General features: G+C 21.9%; 3 protein-coding genes across 3 annotated transcripts; all 3 read left to right on the forward strand.

Moving 5' to 3' along the window:
• Positions 1-249: 249 nt before the first annotated feature.
• PY17X_0846501 (uncharacterized protein) lies at positions 250-1,330 on the forward strand (the record flags this gene model as incomplete). Its single annotated transcript, XM_719631.2, has 3 exons — positions 250-264; positions 389-1,141; positions 1,232-1,330. 3 exons carry the CDS (start codon positions 250-252, stop codon positions 1,328-1,330), a joined length of 867 nt encoding a protein of 288 aa, XP_724724.2.
• A 2,216-nt stretch (positions 1,331-3,546) lies between these two features.
• On the forward strand, positions 3,547-4,663 carry PY17X_0846601 (uncharacterized protein; the record flags this gene model as incomplete). The annotated part of the gene is made up of 3 exons (XM_723793.1): positions 3,547-3,561; positions 3,683-4,510; positions 4,598-4,663. The coding sequence occupies 3 exons, from the start codon at positions 3,547-3,549 to the stop codon at positions 4,661-4,663; spliced, it is 909 nt and encodes a 302-aa protein (XP_728886.1).
• A 2,809-nt stretch (positions 4,664-7,472) lies between these two features.
• Positions 7,473-9,677, forward strand: PY17X_0846701 (PIR protein; the record flags this gene model as incomplete). The annotated part of the gene is made up of 3 exons (XM_034637519.1): positions 7,473-7,490; positions 7,631-9,475; positions 9,570-9,677. 3 exons carry the CDS (start codon positions 7,473-7,475, stop codon positions 9,675-9,677), a joined length of 1,971 nt encoding a protein of 656 aa, XP_034493474.1.
• Between the last annotated feature and the right edge of the window lie 3,520 nt (positions 9,678-13,197).

Consider the following 13,197-nt stretch of genomic DNA (forward strand, 5'->3'; position numbering starts at 1 on the left):
AAAAATTGTATTAAGCAATTCTTTATTTAAGGTAGCTTAGCTAATTATCATAAACACAAATAAAACCTTTCTTTAGTAATAACATTATTTTATTATTCCATATTAATTTATTGAAAAACTTATAATATATTTAACTACAGACAGCTGTAATATATTGAGTTAAAACATTTGCATCATATATTTGGTGCAGTACATATAAAAGAACATGCCTATACTCAATTTACAAATCAAAAATAAAACCCCATTATAATGAATAAGGAAGTGGTATATGCATTTTTTAATAATAATAGTTTCCTTTACATTTTTTATATTGTATTACATATAAATATCATTAAACTTTATTTTAATAATTCTCGTTTTTATTAATTGTTTTTAACTGCTTTCTTAGTGTATAAGGTTCAAGAATGTAAGGGAATGGTTATCTTATGAAGTGATTAAAGGATTTAATAATAATTTTGATGAAAATTTGAAAAAATATTGTGATAATGGATCATGTTATGATCCTTTCGATAAAATTAGTGCTGGATGTTTATATTTGTTTGATGAGCTCTTTGCGGGTTTTAAACAGTTTACTTCTGTTGCAAATAGAAACATCAATATTGTTGATTACATTTTGATATCGTTAGGGTATATGTTAAACCTTATCATAGATAAAGACAATGGCAGTATAGAGACTTTTTATAATACATATATAAATAATGATAATACAGATAATAAGTATAATAAGATAATAACAGGTGTTACTGGTTATGAGACTTATAATGAACTTATATATATAAAAGAAGATTTGATGAGTATTGGTATTAAAGCTATGTCTAAATTTTATGATGTATTTATATTATTATGTGACATTTGTACTGGGGTTGATGAAAACAGCACAAATTGCGGTAATTATTTAGAAAAAGCTAATGAATTTGCTAAAAAATATGATGAGCTTAATGAAGATTATTATAATGGTAGATACAGCCCCTATAATCAATTATTATCTACATTATCAAATGATTATTATAATTTAAAAAGTATATGTTATGATTTTCCATTACTTCCAACATATTCACGAAAATTTGTAATAAAAAGCACACTGATTTCAATTGGATTTATATTTGTTGCAGTATCAATTTTCTTGGGAATTGCATATAAGGTAAATAATAAGTCAATTAAACAATATATTCAGCACTGATTAAATTGTGAATATAAATAAATTATACATTTTTTTAAATTTTTATATTAGTATTCGTTATTTGGATTTCGGAAACGATCTCAAAAGCAATGTTTAAGAGAAAGAATAAAAAATATAAAGAAGAAACTGATCATTAATAAATTATTCTGAATATGACGATTGATGTATTTTAAGAAACTGTCTATTTGGAAATAATTTTTGTATAATTTTTATATAGTTTTTATGTTGTGGGTCAGGTTGTGTTTGTGGTACCCATATTCGGGTTAGGGCTAAGTATTATATCTCATTTAATTTTTTATAATTCGAACACTAATTAAATATATGTATCATACCGTATGTTTAATTTCGAGATGAGGTTAAAAATATGTATTCCCATAGGAGAATTACCATTAATATGAAAAGGGATGTATAACATTTTGTCATAAGTTATAATATATATAATTGAGTGTTAATATATATTTAATATGATTAAAGTAAAATAACTAGATTACATATATTAATTCATATTATGCTATATCATAATTGCCTATATAAAAGTTAATATGTGGTTATATTGAATTATGCATATCATAATATGTTTCTTTATTATATGAACATTTTATTTAGTAAAACTTATTATTTGTATGATATTTATTTTGATCCAAATCGTATTTTTATAACCGAACAGTATGATAATTTTATATATCAGAGTATAGTTATAATTCGATTCATATTAATGATTATATTTTTAATGTTAATTAAGCATAGTGCTAATATAAAATAATAGATAATTATAAAATATAGATTCATGAATATCGATCGAGAATCGACAATATAACATAATCTATAAATTATTGTTATGCTTCTAAAATTTTTTGAAGTTGTAATTGTAGTTACTATTATCTTATTGTATTAATAGAAGTTGCTTCATACGCTTTAATTTATCATAAAGGTAGAATTATATTAATCACTATTAATTTTTAAACTTTATATTTTGAGGCATAAATATATTATATTTTAAAATAGTTAAAAAATAAAATATAAGTATATTAATAAAGTTTAATATTATAGATATGATGCATTATTATATTCCTATACATATAATCTAGAAATTACAAATATTTAATATTAAAATATTGTTTTATTGTGAAACCTTCATATAATTAAATATTAATTATATCGAAAAGACATAATAATACATTATATATTTGTTAATTATTCAATTTGGAAATTTTAGTTTTATATTCTAAAAATATGGATTAATGAAGAAAGGGTTAAATACTTAATTAATATTAAATATCATTTTATTATTCAATATTAACTCGTATTATATTATAATTGTTTTTTGTAGAATTAATAAAATATATCATTTTTAATAAATTATTTGAATGTATATACATTGATAACCATAACAATAAATATATAATATAAGAATGAGGAGTGCAAAACATTTAGCGAATATTCAACTTAATTTATATATTAAAATGACTAATATATCTTATCTCTCTCCTCTTAAAGAATAATATAACAACCTAATTAAACGTAGTTTTATATTATACTTTAAAATATCATCAGTAGATATATATGTTTAATATTTACTAAGTATTATTTTAAAAACAATATACATTCAAAGAATTATTTAAGCTTGTAAATACGGGTTCAGTGCTAATTGTTGTTTTAAGGAATGGAAGAGATGGCAAAATATATTATAAAATTATCCAATAAGGAATACTTATAAATTAGAATATGTAGGAATAAAAATAAAGTTATTTAAAATGTTAAAATATAATTGGAATGTATATATATTAATTAAAAGTAATATTAAAATTATGTAATTTGCATAGAAAATGGAGCATATAACTTTAAAATACTATAATTAAAAAAAACTATATTATATATTATAAGAAACAAGTATATAAATATTTAATATATTTTAAAAAATTAATATTTATATGGTTTTAAGGATTATAATAATAATAATAAAACTTTTTTATTTTTAAATTTATACAGTATTTAAGTTTTAGGACGTTGTTTACGTTCTATATTAAAACATATGTATAAGTATATATTTTTTAAATTCATTATAAAAGTATATCCGTTTTTTTAATAAAGTTATACCAAATGTTAGTAAGAATAGTATTTTTTGTATAAAATGTATTAAGCAACCCTCTATTTAAGGTAATTTAGCTAAATGTCATAAAATAAGTATAATATGATTTTAGTAATACTACTATATTATTATTTTATATGAAATTAAAATTAAGAATATATCTAACGAAAGATAATTGGTATGTAAAGAGCTTAAGTAAATATAGCATATATTTATGCAATATATATAAATAACATCATCCCACATAATCTCCAAATTATAACGGAATTTCATTATAATGCCTATTAATCTGGTATATATCCTTTTTCATACATTATTTGGATGTTGCATTAACTATAAATTATATTAATTTTCATTTTAGTAACATTTATATTAATAAATTTTTTTTTTTAATTCGTAAAATATATTCGTAGTGTGATGCACTTGAATTATGTGATAATGGTCTTATCTTCGATCGAAAATCTCAAAATTATGAGTTCACAGGAAGTTATACCAATAAGTATTGTCCTGGTAATAAGTGTGGTAATGATGATAACAAAAAAATTAGTTCTGCTTTTATAGGATTGCTAGGTTTCTGTAAGGATTATGATGATATTAAAAGTTTAGAGAGTGATAAAATTGCTGAATACGCTATTTTATGGTTAGGTCACAAACTGAATCAAAAAACAGATGATGGAGCCACCACATTAAACGATTTTTATAATAATCATATAAAAAAAAATAGTCATTATGATCAGAAAACATTTGGTGATAGTGATAATAATAATATTAAGATAGATGTTATAGATGCAAAAATAAAATCGATGAATATGAATATTAAAGATATATCAAATTTTTATGAAATATTTAAATTATTATGTAAGATGGATGGTGAAGTTGATAAAAGGGAAATCCAATGCAATACATGTTTAAAAAATGCTGGAAAATTTTATGAACAATATGAAAAACTTAAAAATGTTTTAGATATTAATAAAGGAAGTTCTTATTTTCAACTATTGTATAGTTTATCAAATGATTATGACAAATTTAAAAAGAAATATATTGCTAAATGTAATGATATAAAATTCCCTGAAGCTTGTTTACGAAGTTCAGTGACAAAAAGTCCAGTGAAAGAATGTTCAGTGAAAGAAATTCCAGTGACAGAATGTCCAGTGAAAGAATGTCCAGTGACAAAAAGTATATTAATTCCAATTGCAATTATATTTGTTGTAGCATCATTTTTTTTTGGAATTTCTTATAAGGTAAATAATAAGGAATTTAAAAATTATTTTGATTATATATGCAAATTTTAACAAATAAATCATTTACTTCTTAACATTTTATATTAGTATTCGTTATTTGGATTTCGGAAACGATCTCAAAAACAACATTTAAGAGAAAAGCTAAAAAAATAAAGAAGAAACTGATCATTAATATATAATTCGAAGAGCAGTGACTATTTTAGGAATAATAATAATGATTGATATATTTTAAGAAATTGTTTATTTCGAAGTAATTTTTACATAATTTTTATATAGTTTTTATGCTGTGGGACCCATATTCGGGTTAGGGCTAAGTATTATATCTCATTTAATTTTTTATAATTTGAACACTAATTAAATATATGACCATTCACATATGTTTAATCACGCGATAAAGCCTAAATATGCAACCAAAAAAGGGGTATTAGCATTAATATGAAAAGGGTCACATAAAATTTTTTCATAAATTATAATATATATAATTTAGTGTTCATATCGATTTAATATGATTAAAAAAATGTTTATATTGGATATATTAATTCATATTATGATATATCATAATTATTTATTATATAAGCTTGTTAATCATAACTATATTGAATTATGCATGTCATAATATGTTTCTTTATTTTATGAAAATTTTATTTAGTAAAACTTATAACTTGTATCATTTGTTTTAATTTAAATCATATTTTGATAACCGAACAGTATAATAATATTATATATCAGAGTATAAATTATAATTAGATTTGTTTGGAACAATTGCCTACATTACAATATATATTCGGATTAATATATGTGTTTTTAACATTAATTAAACATATTACCAATGTATAATAGATAATCATAAAATATAGATGTATGGTATATCGATCGATATTCGATAACACAACGTTATCTATAAAAGGCATTTTATGCATCTAACATTTTTAATAATCAATAAAAATATACATATTAATAAAAAATTATATTATAGATATATGTATATTATCCTTTTAACTTTCGATTATACATAGTTTCATTTTATGCTAAAGTTTTAAGTTTAAATAATAGAGATACTTATATATACATTAATTTATTTACTATAAAGGTATAACATTAGATTAATCAGTATTCATTTTTAAAATTTATAGTTTTGAAGTATATATAAATTAGAAATATATTATATTTAAAATAGTTAAAAAAATATAAATATATTAATAATATTTAATATCATATTTTGTTATAATAATTATAAATAATATGATATATAGAATAGCGTTATTATTATATATCTATGCATATAATTTAATAAAATGCCCTAGTAATAACTAATATTGAAATATTGTTTTATTGTGGAAACTTCTTATAATTAAATACTAATATTAATTTTATAGAAAAGGCAAATAATAATTAATTTAATTTGAACTAATATTATTTTTATTATGTTATCATATATAAATTAATAAATATGTATTATAAATATATCGTTTTACGAGATAGTATATATGTTCTAAAATGTTATACTTTAAACAATGGAACACGGAAATATTATATTTGATTCAAAATATTTGTATTAAGTGGGTTAATTATTCCGTTTCACTATACAGTGATATATTAGCAAAATAACAATAGTAATAATAATAGATAAAGTATTAAATAGGAAAAAATCATTAAATTCATTTGATTCGAATATGTTGATATATATGATTAAACTTGTAATAATATTAAAATTATATGCATAAAACATCAAATGAAATATTATAATTTGGGGTTAGTATTTTTTTAATGTGCTAATATTAGAATTAACACTACCAAGTAAAATAATATTAATAATTCTATAGTTCCCTTAAAATATAGTTTATTATAAAATATAAAAGCAAACTATATATTTAGAAAATAATTATAAACCATTTTTAATATATACATGAATTGAAAGTTTTAATGGTAGAAACTATAAGGAATAATTAAACTATGTATAATAGGTGAGTCTTATATGGGTATAGTTTTGTCCTAAAAAATGATACTTCTCTTATCTCTCTCTTCTCGGCGTGCAATAAACAACCTAATTACGTAGTTTCCTATTATACTTTAAAATTTGCATAATAGTTATTTATATATTAATATTTAATATTTACTAAGTATTATTTTAAAAAACATTTACATTTTAAGGCTTATTTAAACTTATAAATAGCTTAATAAATACGGGTTCGATGTTAACTGTCGTTTTGAACCGAGGGAAAGATGTGCAAAATATATTATAAAATTATTCAATAAAGAATAGTTTTAAATTGGAATATATAGGAATAAAAATAAAGTTATTTAATAAATTAAAATTATTTTTTAATTTATTTATATTAAATAAAAATAATATTAAAATTGTATAATTTGGATAGAAAATGGAGCATGGAACTTAATTTGAAAATACTATAATTTTAATAAAACAGTGGTATATAATATTAAAAACAAGTATATAAAAATTTAATATATTTTAATAAGTGACTATTTATATATTTTTAAGGATTCTAATAACAACTTTTTTAATTTTTTGATTCATACAGTATTAAGTTTTAGGTCATTGCTTATGTTCTATATTAAAACATATGTTTAAGTATATATTTTTTAAATTCATTATAAAATTCCTTAATATTTTATAATAAAATTAATTATGTATAATATTATTAGTAATATTGATTTTATGCATAAATTTTATTATATATACATATGATTAAATATGCATTAAATCAACCATAATTTAAGGCAATTTAGCAAATGTCAATAATAGTAAATATAATATTCCTTTATTAATATTATTGTATTATTATTCCATATTAATTTTAAATTATTATTAAATTTTCAATGTTTTTAATACGATAAATGTAATATAAGAGGCTCATTTACAGAACCTCTTTTGTCAGTATATATATTTTATATAAAAACAATATGATACTAATCTATAGATTAAGAACAAAATTCTATTACAATGGGGGATCTAAAAATGGTAAATAATTTTATTTTAAAATAAAATATGGCTATCCTTTATTTTATTGTGTTTAATTTGTTTACAAATCACATTAAATTTTATTCAATAAATTTTGTATTAATACATATTTTTATTAATTTAAATATACTTTTTCTCAGTGTGAGTTATTTCTTGAAGCGGATAATTTTTTTAAAGGTAATGTTTCCACACATAGGCAAATTACCAATTCCGCAGAATTCCGTGATTATTGCACTAATCAAAGAAAGTGTACAACTAAGATTGAAAGTATTGCTGGTTTGTTCGAGGCTTTATCTATGAAGCTTTACGATAAAGACAACAAGTATTCTGATTATATTATGCTGTGGTTAGCTAATAAATTATTTGATGCAATCAAAGAGAAAGACAAAGACAATGCTAGTAAAATTACTTTAAGTTCAGCTTATGACAAATATTTAAAGAAACATATGGCTAATTTTAAATATTGGAATAGTTTATATAATCTAAGGGGTTTGAAAGATGGTAATCTTAGGCATTTGCGTGAATTGTATACGTTACTTGGCTATATATGTAATACAATTGTAGATTATAAAAAAAACGGTGCCCTAAGTAAGACTCTTTCTCACAATTCTACCTATTGTTTTAATCAATATATATCCCTTTACAAGGCTTATCCTGAATGTGATTCATATCTATATCTATTGAACAAATTAAAAAAAATATATGATGACATTAGAACTTCTGCTATTGAGAATAATTCTAGTATTAAGAATTTCGATAAACGCTTTCGAGAACTTAAAGTGCCTGGTGTAAATGATTCATATTCTATGAAAACATTTAAAACATTTAACTTCAGTGCTCCAGCGTGTAAAGTAAAAACTACAAATAATATTCCGACTGTTCGAAAAGCACCAGTAAAACATACAACCATACCAAACATTAAAATTCAAGGGGGGGGTCAAAGTAGTCAAAAAATTACCCCTAAAAATAAAGATGATAGTTTAAACGGGTCAGGATCTGAATCTCAACGGAATCAAATCATTAAATTGCCAAAACTTGACAATTCTTTATTAAAAGATGAACCTCACTCCTTAAAGCTTGTCAGTAATGATCCAGATATTCAGAAAAGTTCAACTGGTCAAGAAAATCAAACTGATAAAGGAAGTCTAACTGATAAAGGAAGTCTAACTGATAAAGAAAGTCCAACTGGTAAAGAAAGTCCAACTGGTCAAGAAAGTTCAAATGGTCAAGAAAGTCCAAATGGTCAAGAAAGTCCAGATAATGGTAAAATAAATCAAAGCAATGAGTTAGAAACTAATCAAGATAAGACACAAATGTCTCAAAGCCCAAAAGGCAATCACGATGGTTTTGATTTGTCAACTTTAGAAGAATATGAGAAATTATTTAAAACCTATATTGAAGAATACAAAAACTCTGTTACTAGTTCACTTAAGGATATTCAAGAACATTTATACGAAGATATATGGCTTCCTTTATATGAGACTTATAGTACTTATGCAGATTATTATAAAAATTTTAATATAATGGAATATCTTAAAGAAATGGAAGCAAATGGACCACAAAAAATTGAAAAATTAATGGATAATCTACCAAGTAAAGAGAATGGAGAAGAAAATATCCCCCCTTTACCAGATAACGGAACATCAGATTCCGAAAAACAAAAAGCACAAGATACACAAACACAAATATCAGATGGTCAAGGAAATAATAATTTACAAGAATCACTTTCTCCACCAGAAAATGGCTCAAAAAGTAGTGAACAAGAAAATAATTCAGATATTCTCTCTAAGGAACAACTTCAATCATCAGAGGGTTATAGTAATATACTTTCTAGTATTGATGTTGAAACAAGAGCCATTAGAGTCGATGTAGAAAAAGGCACATATGAAATAGGATTTCCAAGAAATTTATTTAAAGGATACAACATAGTTGCATATTTAATTACAGTTATTTCAATACTCGTTATTTTAGCATTTATGTATAAGGTAATATAAAGAAAATTAAAAAATATGTATTACTACATATTTTGTGTATGGATAAAAAACAAATAACTATATATTTTTACTATTTTTATGTTAGTATTTCGCATTTGGGCGGAGAAAAAAGGCGAAAAAAAAAAAAAACATGAAAAAGGTTTTAAAATTGTGTGATGAAAATAATACCGAAATGTTGCAATACATTCATTGAAAATAACCAATGGGATAATTATAAATTGAGGTGAAAGATAAGATAATGATATTATTAAGTATATAGAAACATATAGAGGAAGATTATATGGCAGGGTTCTGAGTTATATTTTTATTTAACTTTTTATAATTTGATAATATTTATTTGTCTATGAAAGTTTACTAAATGTGATTATAATAGAAAAAATAATTTAAATATATATAGTAATACATTATAAAAAATAAAAATATATACATATCATATTCCAAAATTTCAAGGGTTCAGGGTTAGGGAGGGTTATATTGAATTATATATATCATAATATGTTCATTTTATGAATATTTTTATTTAACAAAACCGCTTATTTTTATTCTACATTTATGTTTTATTTAATACTATAATTTCCGAACGGGATGTTACAATTGTAAGAAAACAAATAAACTGTTATCTTATATTGTTTATATTTACGTTATATTTTATTTTTTTTATTAATAGCTATGAAATTGTTTTTTAAAGCAATCATAGTTTTAGTTATTTTATTATAATGTTCATATAGATGTTGATAAAATATATTGATATTATATGGTTTAAATAACAATATAAAAAATTATTACATCAACGTAACATTTATATTGAATCATTCTGATCATCTTATTAATTTCATTACTATAAATAATATTAAAATCAAATATCACTTACAAATAAAAATATATGTCATGATACTATTTGCAATAAACAATAAGACGTGATATTATTGGGAATAAAGAATAAATCATGGTTTATTTTTACTATAAAGGACACAAATAACAGGACATATAAGTATTATATGGGGAATATGTTTTTTATGGTAACAAATGGAGAAATATCGGAAAACAAAAAGGTTTTTCAATGATGAATCGGAATTAAATCATTATAAAGGAAGGATGCGGATATATATAAGTTCTGAATTGCAATATTAAATATTGACACATTTTAATAAATCCAATATATGGTTACATATATATATGGGATATACAAATTAAAATAAAATGTTACAAAAAAGGGAAATTTATAACATAAAGATATTTAAATGTCGCGAATTATTGACATTTTATTGATTTGTTTAATTATATCAATTATATCAATTAATTTTTACAGAGTGTGTGATATACTTGAATTTTTGGTTTATTTTCATAATATGAATCAGTAACTACAATGTGATATTGGTGGATACTATGTTATTGTATAATTATATGGTGATGGTTTGGTATCACTTTTTATTGTTGATGATGTACTTTTATTATCTGATATTGTGTTTGTGTTTTCGCGTGGAACAGTTAAGGGTTTTGTTTCATTGTTGGATGATTGTTTTTTAGTAATTCCATTCTTTTGATAATGGATTACACCAAACATAGTATCAAATATTAATGCTAATGTTGCAATAAAGTAGATATAACTGCAGTTTTGTTATTTTTAACTTTTTTAATAAACAACTTAGCATTTTTTTTGTTTTGTTTATAATTTCTGGGTTTGCTTCAACATAATTATTGGATCCTGGGGTTAATACATTTATTGCCAACAAAAAGGCAACAATATAATGCTTTTGTTAATTTGATTTTTGCATAATTAAGTAAAATGATTATAATAAATGTATAAAGCGAATTAATGTAATTATAAAGTTTATTATAACAATAAAATACAAAATAAAATCCAATAAATAATATTAAGATAGGAATATTTAATTTTTTTGGTAATTAAAAAATGTCCAGGGTCCCGATTTAATGTTGCAGATTTATGGGTCCCAATTTAAAAGGTATATAAATTTTAAATAAGTCAGATATATTTTGTTCATTATTATAAATATGGTGGTGTAATATCTATAAAGAAAATTATAATATAATTATAATTCAAATTTCTGTATATTTTGATTAAAAAAGGAAGGAATTAATCAATATATTTGGTATGATGGGATTTTGTATTTAAATTATTTGTTGTATTTTTTGTTCTGTGATTGAGATATGTAAAAATAGAGGTGATATAGTGTTTAAATGTTATAGGTGTTATAATATATGTTTGTGAAATGAGAAAAATAAAAAGTTAATAGAGTAATTAAATTTTGATCATTTTGTAGATATATACTTTTTTATTTTTGATTTAAAATGGTGGTAAATGTGTAAAATAATATTATAAAAATGTATGTAATGGTTATTGAAGTTTTATTTTATTATAATAGTGGTCAATAAATTATATATAGATTAATAAGTATTATAAAATCACATAAATTAAAACAAAATTAAGCAAAATCATGAAAGAAATTGAAATTGAAATGTATTTTGGGGGATATATAGTGTTATCTTATTTGAATAAGGATATTAATTAATAATGGGGAAGTAAACAAGCAAAAAATTAGGATCATTAAAATGAAATAGGAAAGTAACTATGTTATTGTATCATTAAATAGTGGAAGAAATGAATAATGTTGGAAAATTGCACACATCTTCGTTGTTTATGATTAATTTCTTAGATTTTGAATAAAGTTTATATAAATGTACATTAATATTGTTATGGTGAATGGAAATTTTGGTTTGTAAAGGGGTAAAATAAAGAAATGATGTTCATATAATGGTGAAAATAAAGAAATGATGTTCATATAATGGTGAAAATGAAGAAGTGATGTTCATATAATGGTGAAAATAAAGAATTGATGTTCATATAATGGTGAAAATAAAGCAGTGATGTTCATATAATGGTGAAAATAAAGAAATGATGTTCATATAATGTTGAAAATAAAGAAGTGATGTTGATATAATGGTGAAAATAAAGAAATGATGGATATACTTTTTGTTTAAATTTTTGTTTAACTTTTTGCAATGATGCATTATATTTAAAATTAAATGAATATCCAGATGGTGTTTGTATATTATCACCTAATTGATTAAACTGGTCATAATTAACACCTTGTGGATTTATTTGGGGAGAAAATTGATACAATGGATTTTTTGGATGAATTTTTTAAAACTCGTTATAATAAACTTCTTTAAAATCTTTATTTGTATATAGACTGGTTACATATTTTAAATCAGTATAAAATTATTTTTCTTTTAATAATTGAATTTCTTCGGGATATATTGATAGCTATCATATTATGAGTATGGTTTGTAATTAAAATGTTTTCGGCGAATTCGGAATAGGGATTTATGTTTTTTTGATTTAAATTGTTGTTTTGATGTTGGATATCGAATCATATGTATGGTGTTTAATAATGTTGTAAACGGAAATGATTGTGTTTCATCTGGTTTTATTTTAAGGGATTTGGGAATTATATTAAAATTTTGTGCTTTTTTAGTATTTGATTAAATGGTGAAAGAAAATAAATGGCATTATTTGGCATGAAGGATTTCCCTTCAACTATAATGGGGTTTTGTAATGAAAGTGTGTATTAATTTTTAACCGAGCTGAAATTGGAGAGAAAGAGCGATGCAATAATTATAAAATCAGTTGATGTGAAAAAAATGAAAACCCCTGTTATAAACCCATTCACGGGGGAAAAATCACTATTAAA

The sequence above is a fragment of the Plasmodium yoelii genome (genome assembly GCF_900002385.2).
Source record: "Plasmodium yoelii strain 17X genome assembly, chromosome: 8".
NCBI lineage: Eukaryota > Apicomplexa > Aconoidasida > Haemosporida > Plasmodiidae > Plasmodium > Plasmodium yoelii.